Here is a 14,868-nt window from a genome sequence, read left to right as displayed (position 1 = left end):
ATACAGTATGTTGTCACTGCAAGATCCTGTTGATACCATTAGAAGTTTATCTTTATAATTCACATGGTCCAAATGATAAAGGATCTGTGCTTGTGTTTGTGTGACTTGCCAATCAGCCTAGTTTGCTGGTCACCGTGCCTCTTTGACCTGAGAACCGCACAGGAAATATAACACAGTAAAATATGCATCTAATCATCCAGCAATAGTCTCCATAAACTCCCCGGCCGTTGTTAACAAAGAATCTATTGTATATAAAATACCTAAACCAGCAAAGAAAGTTTATTAAAGTACAGTGTCGCTTTGTGATCCTGTGCCTTGTAGTGAAATTGTTTCTGGAAAGTCGAACTTTCACCTTTTTGACAGGGCCTAATGACTATAATCTGGCACTCTGACATTGATTAATTCCATCATTTTCCTTTGTTTTAATTGGATTGAGGAGGGGGTCATTTGTTTTCTGTCCTTCGGCTTCCACCATGCTCCGGGCCTCTCTGTGTGTGCATATGAGTGTACGCACACACATGCAAATAATGGTATTCAACCCAATTTATTGTGCATTTGTCTTCTTAATTAGGACGACAGGAAGTTCGGTAAATCTTTCATAGTGTGACATTTGTATTTGGAATGTTTAGTTCTTTGTAGTCTGCTTTTCTTGTAATGTGATAACCCCATTTGAGCTGGTTTATTTGCCCAATCTGTCAGTTCTCACCTCAATGAGAAACTGCTGAATGAATAAAAACCATTTATATTTTTTGTTTCGTTTTCCTTGTAGACGTATTTCTTTAGCCACGCCAAAGCAGCTGTTCAAGGCTTCCAACATGACCCAACGCTGGCAACGCCGTGAGATATCCAACTTTGAGTACCTGATGTTTCTTAACACCATCTCCGGTGAGGACCTGTGTCATTAGCAGCATTAAGAAATCATTTGTGGTTTTTACTGTAAGTTTATTTCCCAATGAATTTTTCCTCGGTGTCTTCCAGGTCGCACTTTCAATGACCTCAACCAGTATCCAGTCTTTCCTTGGGTCATCACCAACTACGACGCAGAGGAACTTGACCTCACTCTGCCCAGCAACTTCAGGGATCTGTCTAAGGTGAGGCGCGAGAAGCACACGCTCCCCTCCTCTGTTACTTTGATTGATTTTGTTCTCAAACCCAAAGAATGGGACACGTGCGATGTAAAGAACCAGTGAACGTGTGTGATTGTGTTGGTGTGTCTGGTTCCCAAAGTCCATTTCGTTGCTGCGTAATTGCCATTGATCATAGTTTAGTGAAGCGGCTCTTTAATCACTGCAGGCTGATTGCCATCTCTACACAGGTGTAGTGCAATTCCTTTCATTCACTGGCTCAGGTGCTGCGGTTGTTTCAGTCTAAGAAGAAATTAAAGCTGATGCCTAGTCCCAAAAAATCTGCATTGTATATTTCAAATATGTAATTGCAACCATCATAAGCTATTTTGATAGTTTGAGGTATCGCACAAATACATTGACACTTCTACAGCACATAGTCTAGTTATCCAAGTGAACAACAAAGAAAAAACACCAAGTAGTTTTAACAATTGACACGGTAGTGGAGTCACTGAAATCTCCACTGTGACGCTCATGCTGATGTCAGCTGGCAACCATCCATCGCCCCACTGAAACCCATTCGCCACAAACATGCGCAGCAGGATGAAGAGCAGATTTGACAGTGTGCAGACTCAAACTTGCATTAGCAGTTACAAATATTTGTAAATAAACAGACTGTCAGAGAGCCTGCCGTACCGGGATGTGCTGCCATGTTATTTCTTACTTTTATTGAATTAAATTAAAAGAGGGTCATCTAACAAATTACACTACGAGTCATTTAAGGTTTTCCTGTAGTTTGATTTAAACAGTTCAACATTCATATAATGACGATGATAAATGACAATAAAAATTATCAACGTAATATTAGATGTCACGAGTGTAGAAAACATTACATTTTGATTTTGTCATTTTGATGTGCCTGTATGTTCATTCGTTTTTCACGGGTTCATAAACCAGCAAATACATACAAATTGTAGAAAAATCTGGATAATTTCCCAGTACTGCATGTGAAATACTTTACAGATAATCTGCATGATTAGTTGTTAAACTTTGTTGGTTCATTCAGTCCTGACCTGCCGCAGTTACAGCAGATTTAAACCCCCTCATGTACAGAGTCTACAGCTCCCTGTTTCACCTTTAACTATCCTATTCTGTTCATAAATTGAAGTTTGTAATTGAATTCTTTTAAGTTTGACCTTCCACAACACTCCAGGAAACAAAGTAATACTCTCTGGTAGCTCCAGGCATCAAGTGATTGTGCTTTAAAACAATGAAAGCTGCCCAGAGTTGCACTGTGCCACATAAATACACACACACTCATGCTCCTGAAACCGTCTTAAGGATTCTCCCACGTATTGTAAGTAGACACGCAATTATTTACTCCCTTTAACTCCGTCTCTTTTGCACATATGCGCAGGCGGACAAAGAGCCAAGAAACACACTCCTTGAGTTGCGGTCCCGTTGGTAGGAGGACAGAGGATTAGTTTTACAGTGAGAAGATTGAGCGGCTGTCGAGCAGCAGGAGGCAAACTGACTGAGTAAATCAACATGGAAACAAAAATGATGGTGTTAATGGACAGGAGATATGCCGGAGAAAGAGCTTTTTAGAGCTACTCTAAGGGGCATTTGTTGAGGTGCGGAGGTGGAGGTACTTATGTAGAGAGAAAGAATGGTACATATTACAGGCAGTTCAGCATCACTGCGTTCAAAAAGAAAAGACCAAATTCAGTCTTTTGTGTTTCAAGGCCCAGCTAAAGACGGGCATTACAAATTTGCTCGGGGAATAATTGTGATATCGAGTGTCATTGTTTTGTGCTACATATTGTCGCTATACAATTAAGCATTTTATTGAAATTGAAGATCTACTCAAGTGACTGTTCTCCCTTTGTTGGGATGATGTACAAGCCAGCAGGTGAGTGCACATCCATGACCTGTCTACACATTGTGCACTGTCTTCTGGACACCGGATACTCGCACGTCTTTCTGTGAAATTACGTATCGCAACTTTGATCTTGGCTGTTGTCACAGACACCCAGTTTCTTCTACCTCCAGTTGCCTTGATTTTTGTTTCCTCCATCCATACATCTTCTGTATTGCTTACTGATCCCAGTATGAATGAGCATCTTACACCCTGAACATCACAGGGCGAACGTAGTCGCACGCATTCATACTTCTGGGCAATTTAGAGTCAAAGATAGCCTCATTCTATAAAGTGCCATCCCATTATGTTTGTGGTCATTTGGCTAGCCATAATAAACTCCTCTAAATTAAACCCTCTGTTGTGACATAATGTCAACAATGTGGTAGTTTTGAGATTTTGCACTTACGACCTCCCTGGACTGTGTGTTTACACACAAGTGATTAAATAATGCAATTTTTTTCACTTATGTGGATCTTCTATATGGAGAAGTGAGCAAGATAAACCTCTGAGTTTTGATTTTCTTTGATGTCATGATGTGGAAGATTTTTATTTTGACTCAGTTCTGAATTGTCAAGAGTATTTGACAAAAGTCTTAATTCTAAAAATGTAGCATCTTTTACAACAGCTCAAGGCACTTTGAGGTTTCTAAAATATAGAGAATAAGCCAATAATTCCACATGAGCCATACATAAGCGGCAGTGGCAAGGAAAAACTCATGTGTTCATGATATGTTAATGCATATCGAAACTCAAATTAAACCTTGAGAAAATGTAGCCGTTTATTGAAAGCAGTAATTGTGTTGGCATTTTATTTTGGGACTTATTTTATATGGTTGTGTCTTTGCTATGGTAAGTCTCCTGAAAAAAACTATCATTAAAGTCCATTAAATTGGTATTTAAAGCAGGGAAATGAAGAAATTAGGAAAATCATACTGTTTTCTTGCACAAATACCATAGTTACGAAACAGAAGTGAACCATCCTCCCACACTTCAATTTCTTCACACTGCCTTGTCACACACATTCAAACACCCCAGCAGTCAACACCTTGTCCCCGAGGTTCTCCCAGGTCCTCCTTTCACTTTCGATCTGTTCCTCCGTGTCTCTGTTTTCGCCCCTCCCAATGTAATTTCTCCCCCCACCTCTGTGTAAGGGTGCATAATTTCTCTGTTTATCCGGCATGATGTTGCCCAGTCGGCTGCAATGTGACAGTTGTACTTGCCCCGCCGAGCTACACACAGACTCACCAAAACACACAAGGCATCATCCCTCCTTTGGTTTCCGAGCTCATTTCTGCTTCCTGCTTTTCTCTCTCGCGCTGCCATTGAGCTTGGACAGCTCAGCCTCTGTGCTCAGTCAAGCTTCGCAGCCCTCGGGGACTAAGTGAATGAAGGCCAGTTGGGTAAAAGGAGGAGAAACAGAGAGACAATCAGAGAGCAAAGAAAGGAGGTGGGCAGTTTGTAAAAGAAGAACAACATCATTTGCCATCCACTTCTTTCTCTCTGAAGAGCAGAGGGAGAGAAAGAGAGGGGAGAGAGCCGGCTCAATCTTTATTACATCTGTTTTATTCATGTTGTTGACACGCCTGTGATATCAGTGTATGACTACTGGACCGTGTCAGACGGCAGTGTCTGGAAAAGGGCAAAGCTGCACTGTGCAGCCCCCGAAGACAACCCCCACCCTGCAGTTCTGCACCTACAGTCATTTGTGCGCTGTGTTTTCTTTCTTTGCAGCCCTAATGCTTTGTGACCTTCAGCTAGTTCTGTACTGTGTGTCTGCACCGTAACCCACCTTGCTTGGGTTTTCTTTCCTCTCTTCTTTTGTGCCCTTATTGTTTCACTCTGCCTCTGTTTGCCCGTCTTTCTTTCTCATCCTCCACATCTCTCTTATCCCCCTCTTATGTCATGTTGGCTGTTGTCTCTTGTAGAAACAGGTCATCTGCGAAGCCTCCGGTGACATTGAAAAGCCAAATTGCCACGTGTGCGTGCGTGTGTGTGTGTGTGTATGTGTCACCCACTGTCATCATTCCCAGCACAACAGAGGCCACACAGAATTTATGTTCCCTGCTACCAGAGCCATTCTGACCCCAGGGACTTTCTTATCATAAACTCTAACCTCAACCTGACATCAAACGCCGACCCCCGAGATAACATTGTAGTCACGATAAGGACTCACCCGAACTGACTGCAAGTGTTGTAACGTTTCAGTTTTTTCTTCGTCTATCCCTTTGTATACCTCACTTCTGCACAATGTCACAAATCTCCCCACAAAAGAACACGTGTCTGCTATGAATAAATAGCTAAGTAAGTTAGGCAGGCCTGCACGCATTTCCAACTAGAGATGGATTTAACTGAAAACAAGGTAACATTAGATGAATTAACATTCATATGTTGACTGGCTGAAAAGAAAAATGTAATAATTGAACACGTTTAAGATTCTCAGTTAATTCATTGAAGAGCTGAGATGTCCTGACTGAAAAGATCCCCTCTGGTCTTGAAGGGAAACAAAAAATAAGAAAATAAACAATCATGTTGTTTCACTTTGAATGAAGCACAACAAAGAACTGAAAGAATGTGTTCATTTATTATGTAGTCTACATTTACATAGCAACAGAAATAGTGAAGACTTATCGAGCGCTCCCTGTACCTCCCGTCCTATAACCTGCTTCTCACAGCCAGATCAGCTAATGGTGTATTGATCTCACCATACGCGCCCCATATGTTTATCCCCCAGGCCCTCTGCACCATTTTCACTGTTTAAATAGGACATTATACATAAACACTTTTTTCAAAAGGCTCTTGTGATTTATGACTCAAAGCCCCGGTGATGCTCAGATCGTCAGTAAGCCATTAAACTTCATCACCGGTGACCCATTATTGTTTTAAAAGCAAAGTACCAGAGGATAATGTTCTTATAATAGTTCTCAGGAAGATGCTTATTGTTCCTTAAGGGTGTATTTTCCCCTGCTATATATACACACATTTTTGTTTGTGTTTTCAAGCTGATGACAATTCCAGTAGAGACTTACAACTATGAAACAAAATTGGTCTTGAGGGCATTTTTGTTCGCGTAGTGCACAAGCAATATTTGCTTTGATTTTGATTATAGCTTAATGCTTATGTGCACTCTCTCTTGACAAGATGCAGCCCTGAATTTGAATAAAACTGGCACAGGCTGGTTTTTTTTGTGATTAATATAAATCTTTATTCCTGTTCCTTCTCAGTATTGTGCTGTTTGAGTAGCACTATAGTGTAATCACTTTGAACAATAGTGGTGAATTTTAGACGGATATATGGTCTTGGCAGGTGTGGGTAAAAGTGCCACACATCCATGATCTAATAGGTTTCAAATCTTTTCTGCAACAGAGGACACTAACCCCAAACAGCCGATGTCAGCAAGAACAGTCTTCAGCTTAAAGAGCAGCAGGTCCTGGAAGTGATAGTGTGGCCCCCGCTGAGGGAAAGAGTGATTTAATGAAGCATACATCCATGATTTGTTGTTCAGTCTTCAAGATGTTTTCGAAGAAATACTTGTACAGTTCCTTTGAAAACTGTGTATATACCGAAAAGAGAAAAATGCAGTTTATTGCTTTGTTTTGCATGTTTACACAGTATCGTATTGGTCTCCAGCTTTCCCTAAATGTAAGTTGTCTTCAAAATCAAAGCAGGATTAAAGTGTTTTTGCACTAAATCGATTGAATTCAAATAAATAAGGAATAGTCCTTGATTAATTTTCAGATGCTTACCAAATCCATAGCACGTTTTTGGTGCAGCTCACTCCTCGGTCTAATTAAAACTTAAAGATTGGCTCATTTGTCTCAGAGCTCATCAGAGTGCTATTCCGCGCCAGAACATATTAGGCCAATCTGTGGCGGGGCGGCAGCAGGCGCTCCATCAGCACACTGCCAGGCATCCGGCTCTGATGTACAGCGCCGTCACCGCCGCTCTGTCGTTGCTACTGTAAGCTGAGAGTGCCAGCCCCTCGGTAATTTACAGCAGTAAACAATGTCGGCTCGGGCGAACCAACAGCCCCCACATGCACTCACACACAATTCTCCCTCTCTCTCTTTGTCACTGTGGCACTTTCAGTCTTTTTTTTTCTTTTTTTTTTTTTTATATGCCTCCTCTCCCTTTTCTTTTTTTAATGAGCCGACTGTTATTAGGGCTATAAATCAGAGCAATGGGTGTGATGTATAATTCACAGTGTGTACTCACCCACCCCAGTGGCCCTGAGGAAGCCCACAGTGTATCACTGTCAACACAGAGCTGTGCAGTGGCACGAGGCATCGCTGTAAATGCACACACGGGCTGAAGAGAATTTCAACAAATACATTTGAAATAAACGCAAACAATAAGCAGATATGGCAACCACAACTGCACAGTGTGTGCGTCACGCCCACGACATGTACACAAGCATGCTCCATTACACCCACACAAAACAGGAGCTGTAGCACGGATCGATATCAAAGACTTGCCCCGGATGAGTCTCGCTGTGACAGGCACACTATGATATGAAAGAGATCCAATTGATCCACGCCCTACTAGGCCCGCATCCTCAAAAGGCCATCATTCCATTACCATTGATCCGCTGTGTGTGTGGATGTCCACGACTGTGAGTGTGAGGCACAGAGATGATGAGGAGGGTTTGAGGGATTAAGGCGCAGCCAGCAGCAGACTAATAAAAATTGAACCAGCCCGAAGGTGATTTCTATAAATGAGTATTTAAATGATAGCCGAGTGGCACCGGGTTATTGGTTCTTGAAGAGCGATGGAAAATTAATGCAATTTAACCATTTTTCTGGCCTTCAAATAAGACTGGTGACCACTGTATTAGTTACAGATTAATAAAAGCAGAAATTAAAGGAACCCACTGCCATGCTATTGATATTCCTAGTAGGCACTCTTTCATTGGAGCACATTACTTTCCTTTGACAGACTACAGCTGCAGGGGCTCCGTTTCACAGCCTCTAAAAAGCACTCTGTGGGAAAGGATTGATTTCTGTCTGAAGGGAAACATCATCTAATATTCATTTGAGATTGCACAATGGTTACGAGCTTCATTTGCCTTGCAACTGTTGTGCTGCGCAGAGTGGGCCCCTGCATGTATTCACAGTTAAATTCACCACAGCTTTCACTTTCCTCTCACATGGTCTTGTTTTTACTTCTGTAGATGCTTTTTTCCCCCCCAGCTTTTAACATATTTGAAACTAATCTTTTTATTCATGTTTCTTTCTAGCCCATTGGTGCTCTGAACCCCAAGAGGGCGGCCTTCTTTTCAGACCGGTATGAGTCCTGGGAGGATGATCAGGTGCCAAAATTTCATTATGGCACCCACTACTCCACCTCCAGCTTCACCCTGATGTGGCTACTACGCATCGTAAGTGCAGTGAATACACGTGTATACCAAAAGTCATTGACATTTTTGGTGTTTCTGCTGGCTTTGCAAGAGCATTCTTGTTTTATTGTTATAAAATCCTGGGGAAAAAAGCCATATGCATTGAAAGACTTGCGTGCTGCATGTTGCGTCACACACATACTGCATTTTGACCACATTTTACTTGAATGTATTTTCATGCACAGAAATATTTATATATTGTTTGGGTTTGTTTTTGTTTTTTTTTTTTTGTTTTTTTTTGCAAGTAGACTGCTTCTGTGCAATCATTATTCTGTTATTGTCACACTGTTGCTTTGAACTGGTAAAATCAATATCAAATGAATAGTAAATATTGTGCTTTCATACATGATCAGTATAATACTATTTGGGTTTTTTTAATAACTAGAAATCCCAAGAAAATACCATGGACTTTAAGTCCATGCTCCTACCGCATAAGGTTAACGTTACTCTCGCACATTAGGTTTTTGCATAAAGTATCAAATTGCTATTGTAAATACAAGCTATGATTTATTATCAAATCAGAAAAGACATCAGTGGTATTGCACATCACTAGCAGGCATATTATATTAAAACAAAAAATAAATGAATAAATAAATGCGTGACATTTTTCCTCCCTCGACACATTTAAACAAACCGGTTCCCAGCCTTTGTATTTGGCTGCATATATGCTGTGTATATTTTGCCAGGGAGCTCTCTTTCTACACCTTTTGTTGAATGGACGCCATCAATCTTGCCGTACTGCACTCAGGGGAAAGGGAGGTTACGAAGTTTCTCCAACGTGCAGTTTTCTGCTGTTATTGTCCCAGTAGCTCACTGTCTCAGTGACTCCCAGTAGGTTTAGCACATTGATCCCCGCACATCATTAGCCAGCTTATTGTAAAGCCACTTTACCAGGAATGCTCACTTGTAACCCCGATGTAACTCTCGACGTTAACATCAGAGTGAAATGAAAAATATGAATTGTGAATGTGGATTTCTAAGCCTTTTAGTAGATTTTACAGTGCTTGTAATCCTGTTTTGCTGTATAAACTGGATGATGATGCGGTGAGCTGCCACCGCTTTACAGAAAGAAAAAAAAAAGGAGTTTACGTCATCTCAGGTCGAACTTAATTAGCTCCCTGCAATATGAGTTGATGGCATTAGTGCAGCATATTGTGTTCATGTCATTTGGGGGCTATTGCATCACAGAGACAGCTATTGATCTGTTCTAACAAGATTATACACGATTAGAAAAGCATCAGCAGCACAAGTGTATTGACTTCAGTAGCTCACTGGGAATATTGCAATTTCTCGTGTTCATTTTTAGAATCCCAGCTGTCGGAGGGTCGTAGATTTTGCCTCAGATCTGATGACTGCAGTGCTGTATTGAAACTTCAGCAGGAGACCTTTTGACCTCTTTGTTTTTATTGCAGAACCAGCAACCACAACTGAGTGTTGCCAAATGTAGCAGTTAGCTTTTTGAGTCAGATTCATCGTCTTGTTTTTCCTGATCGTTTACAGGAACCTTTCACTACCTTCTTCCTCAACTTCCAAGGAGGGAAGTTTGACCATGCCGACCGCACCTTCTCCTCAGTGTCCAGGGCCTGGAGGAACTGCCAGAGAGACACATCTGATGTTAAGGTACGATCCACCCTTGAACATTCACACAATACTTTCCAAAAAAGACTTAGGACAGATAAAGGAGTGTGTACTGCAGGAGAATAAATCCCTATCTAGCAGTCCTATAGACGGAGAAGAAAAGGTTTAAAAAGAGTAATGTCCAGTCACTACCAATCATTGTCTCCATGCAATGAAAGCTTCCTGGTCTTCTGATCAAAGCGTCACACTAATCCTCATCTGTCCCAGCCGTCTGTCTCAGATTCAGCCAGCTATAACGTGGACTTGAATCCTTGCCCGATGGGCCCCCCAAAACTCTGCTGAGCTGTTGGATCTGCCCTGCAACAGCACAGGTCATTCTCATACTGAGGGCCTTCGAATCCCCCAGTGCACACTTTAACTGCGCTCCTAAAACATTTACAACTACAGTCAGACATTCTCTGTCAAAGCCCAGTTTTGCTTGCTCTCCTGGCACTGGGTCACTGGGTGGGGGAACAGCAGTGGTGTTGGGGGTTTTGACGCTTGATTGCGTTTAACCCCCCCCACACACACACACACACACACACACACACGCACAGCACTCTGATAAACCATATGGATTGTGTTACCGCGTAGCTGGCCAATGCTTGATTGCAAAAGTCCAACAACAGCCCTCGTTTGCTCTCTCAGTCTAGACCTGTCAATGTGGATCAAACTGTGAGACCTCAACTTCAGATCAAAATAAAGGCGAAATCTGGACCCCATCAGTTTGTTTCCATGTTTAGTGGGAATTTTTTAGCATATGTTGAATGAGAGTTCACCGACTTTATCCACTTGGATGCACACATTCATGTTGTTAGCAATAGAGGAATTAGAGTAGAGATGTATCAATTTAGTATGCTAAGTACACCATTTAGCTTTAGCATTTGGGCTATTGATAGCAGCCCTGTGCCCCTGCCAGAGGGCAAAAGCCCCTGTGTTTTCATACGCCACTGGTAAAGAAGGGGTGATAATAGTTACAACACCCAGATTCAATGTGTCTCTAGCCTGGGTGACGCTAGGGTGACCTCTCGTCCCCAATCCCCTGACCCCCAGCCACAGCCCAAAGGCATCACAAGGGGAGACAGAAGAGAAGAGGGGTTAGAGGTAGCAACAGTGGAAGTGTAGCCGAAGAGCCCAGAGGCCAAAGCCCCTTCCAGTGACCCATGACAGGACAGGATTGGGGATCAGAGGGGCTGGCCTCTGACCAGGCTGGAGCAAAGGGGCCACTGCACATAATGGTCCATGCACGGCCGGCTTGAGTGTTGGGAAGGGAAGCCCTGCAGGTTTTGTTGGTGTGTGTGTGCGCTTGCATTTGTACCCCTGCCTCCTCCTCAAATTTACAGCAGGGTGCAGTCAGTGAACCTGGGTGAGCAGGAGGTCTCGTTAAGAGGCTGACCTTTTAGTTTCAGGTCAGGTTTTGTGGAGTGAAGAGATTTCAGAAGTAAGGAAGTGCTGTGTTGTTTTAAACCTGTGTGTTTGCTTGCTCATTTGATTGGATGTTTTCACCCCCATAATGAGAAGTGTGTGTATCGAGCTGCTTAGAATTGGTAGTATTTTGTATGCTTTTAAAAAGGAAAGAAACATTAAATTCTTTGCATTTGTATGATTCATCGCGGTATGCTCGCTTGCTGATGGTGGGAGCCTGTTTATATTTTAGGTTTGGCTTTCACAAATCAACAAAATCGTTGCGTGAAAACGTTCCGTATTGCAGTTTTACTGCTCATGTGTTTGTCCTACTGCATCATAAGAAATAAGCAATGCTTTGTGTTGTAAAGAGTGTGTCAAAACATCAGGCTCACATTTAGTTTTCAGTAAAATGTCAACAATTTCAAACACATTATACATTTCACGCTCCACTTTCCTTTTATTATTTGCATGAAGCAACAAAGAGCGATGCCACCCTGTGTCTGATTGTGTTATATTTTGGGAGACGGGCCACAACAATAACACTCCAGCAAAAGTCTGCGGCCCGCTGATTCATCTACATGCTTTTAAGCTTAGTCCTAATGTTTATACTTGTTGTGGCAAGTTACGCTTGGGTTAGACTGATGAATGGCTAAACATATGAGGTTACGTCTCCTGTCATAAGCGCATTTCTTTTCATCATCCTGCAGATTGAAAGCTTGTTGTGTTGTTTGTGACAGCCAAATAAAATCGTCATAGTCGGTAAAAACTCTGGCTGACTTTTCCTCTCTTGTTGCAGACGCAAGGAAATCAAGAAAAAAAACTTTTTTTTTTTTTTTTTTAACTATCTTGTTTTTTTTCCCTTTTTGTTTGCTGTGTAGAAATACAAAGATGTGCACTTGGAGCACACACTATGAATGAGTGTATGCTCTGTCGAGGGAAGTAGCAAGTACAGGATATGTCATTCATATGAAGAATAATCTATGATCAAGAAACTACTTCCTGTCCACTAGGAACCAAAACTGGAAATTCAGAATATTAATACCTCTTACCATAATCTGAAATCTTCTTAATGCTAGTATGTTTTTCACATCGCTCCCAATTCTCTCGGCTTCGTTTCACTACAAAATCATCACACCTTCCTCCTTTAAACATTATTGTGCTACCCAAACCAAAACCCATGTCATCTATTGCTTGAAGAATATGACTTTGATGAAACGTTTGTGTGCACTGTGTTACTTCACTGACGTCATTGTGTTGTGGCTGTTTAGGAGCTGATTCCAGAGTTCTACTTTCTGCCCGAGATGTTCGTCAACTCCAACAGTTACAACCTCGGGGTGATGGAGGACAGCACCGTAGTCTCAGATGTTGATCTGCCACCTTGGGCAAAAAGCCCAGAGGAGTTTGTGCGCATCAATCGACTGGTAAGATGAATGAAAAATAACAAATGAAGTCATAGGCAACTCCGAGACTGTTTTTAATATGTAGAAAATGCAGGTATTACCAGAAATCAGTGAAACTAAGTTGGTTTTTTTCCCCCATGTTCTAGTCATTATTGTAGGCAGCAGGGCTTCTGTCGTACAATCACCCAGTCACAGGCAAGATTCACCAGAGGATCACACATTTGTGACATGACTTTCTCAAAGCTGACAAGAAAACCTAGTAATATTGAAAAAGTGCTCAACATTGAAAATTTTAATCTAACCTCCAAAGGGAGACAGGAGGACTCACTCATGGCATAAGTCTTGACAAATTCACAACTTCAAAAATCAATTCTAAATAAATGTAAGAGGGTTAAGCATTCATAAATGTTTTGGGCAGAGTGGAAAAGCTTGACAATTGTCTCCATAACAGCTCCTGCAGTTGCATCAAACAGTGCATAGGTGTTATTAAAGTATAATTGAAATATAAATTCGGAACTGATAATTGTTTTAAATCTGTTTTTGTACTCATTCTTGTCCGCACATAATTTTTTTCTGCCTGATGAATTGAACTGAGAGAATTCTTCAAGCTTGGTCAGAAGTACTAATTCAAGGAGACAGTGTTATTTCCTGACCATCTCACAGCTCTTCCTGTTACCTGAGCCTCACACTCCTCCGACATGCCCCCCGCTCTCAGATTTCTCTGGAGGCAAAGTGATCCAGCCTCATATCCCTATCCCCCTCACCATCTTTCTTTCTTTTTCTTGCTCTCTCTGCTCACACATCTGGCGCACGCTGGCGTGTGAAATTGCAACTGTGCTTCTCTGCAGAGAAATTATGCAGTATCCTCTTTCTGATCTCCCCTTCCTGTCCACTTGGCCCAATGCAGAAATATGCCTTGTGTAAATTTGTGTCGGATGTTGTCAGGCCTGCTGCCGCATTATCTGTATAGTTGGCTCCTCTAACAAACACACACACTCGGAAAGATGGGGAATTTAAAGTCACACGAAAGATCAGATTACCTTGCTTTCCTCCAAAGGGTCAAAAACATGTTAGATAGGGTTTCAGTTTTCTGTTGTGTCGCAATGAATTTCTTATCATTTGTCCTTTTAGTCCTTCATCCTCTATAATTTCTTAACCTTATAAAGTTTTATGAAAACTAAAAGGACATGCTACCCTATGGAAACTGAGAACTATGGTATAGAGAAGACTTTCACAGACCACTTTTCCTTCCAGGCAAATGATTCAGGGACAGTCATTTGCAGTTCCTGCGTGATGCATGCCCACAGCAGTAATGGGTACTGATGAGGCTGGCTGTGCTCTGTGACCTGAGCAGTCTTGTGGGCTCTGTTAACCAGCCTGCTGATATGACCAACTCGCTATCATTAATCACGCACTTCCCTCTTTTTGGGCTGTCGGCACAGTGTAGGCCGAGGTAGAAGTGTTGGAGGAGGTCTGTGGTCGCAGCAGCATGTTGCTTTGCAGGGAGTTCAAGTGTTTTGTGTTTGGCTCGATCCTCTGGGAAGGAAAGTTTGGAGACGTTTGTTATGTCAACCATCAAAAAAAAAATTTTTATGGTCATGATTTAAAAGATTTATGTTTTGCAGGGGTTTTGTAAGTTTTTATTTCCCAATTGCGCTCTGTCTTTATTACTTTGTCATATAATTGTTGCATTCATGCTGTTTTTCTTATTATGTTTCTTTGCTTCTTTTATATCCTTTAGATGACATAATTTCCATCTTTAATACTACTCTCCTGTGTAATTTCCATTTACTAGACAGAGGTGAAGCAAACCCCCTTTATAAACATACATAATTTGGATAATATCATTGCATAAACTAATAATCAGTCAAAACGGTAACGCCGCACCAACCTGCTTGTTAGAATATAGGCATTAATGTGCTTTTGTGCTCCCGTAAGCACAAAGCAGCTTTTCATTGCTGCGCTGAGTGCGCCACTCTCATCTACTTGTGCTCCCTCTATTTCCTCGTCTCCTTTCCTTTGTGTCCAATTTAGTGCTGCAGAGGCAATTTGGCCTTATCCGACTGCT

The 14,868-nt window shown here is 41.7% G+C and overlaps 1 protein-coding gene across 1 annotated transcript in view; it reads left to right on the top strand.

The window, feature by feature from the left end:
* The window catches only part of lrba (LPS-responsive vesicle trafficking, beach and anchor containing), a 190,430-nt gene that overhangs the window by 135,330 nt on the left and 40,232 nt on the right, over positions 1–14,868 (top strand). The window contains 5 exon segments of the mRNA XM_080463151.1: positions 770–885; positions 979–1,091; positions 8,218–8,358; positions 9,877–9,996; positions 12,669–12,821. Of these exon segments, the coding sequence (XP_080319277.1) occupies positions 770–885; positions 979–1,091; positions 8,218–8,358; positions 9,877–9,996; positions 12,669–12,821 (643 nt within the window).

The sequence above is a fragment of the Lipophrys pholis genome (assembly GCF_963383615.2).
Source record: "Lipophrys pholis genome assembly, chromosome: 5".
Lineage (NCBI taxonomy): Eukaryota > Metazoa > Chordata > Actinopteri > Blenniiformes > Blenniidae > Lipophrys > Lipophrys pholis.
Note: the sequence above shows the minus strand (reverse complement) of the source record. Positions and strands in the feature narration are given on the sequence as shown.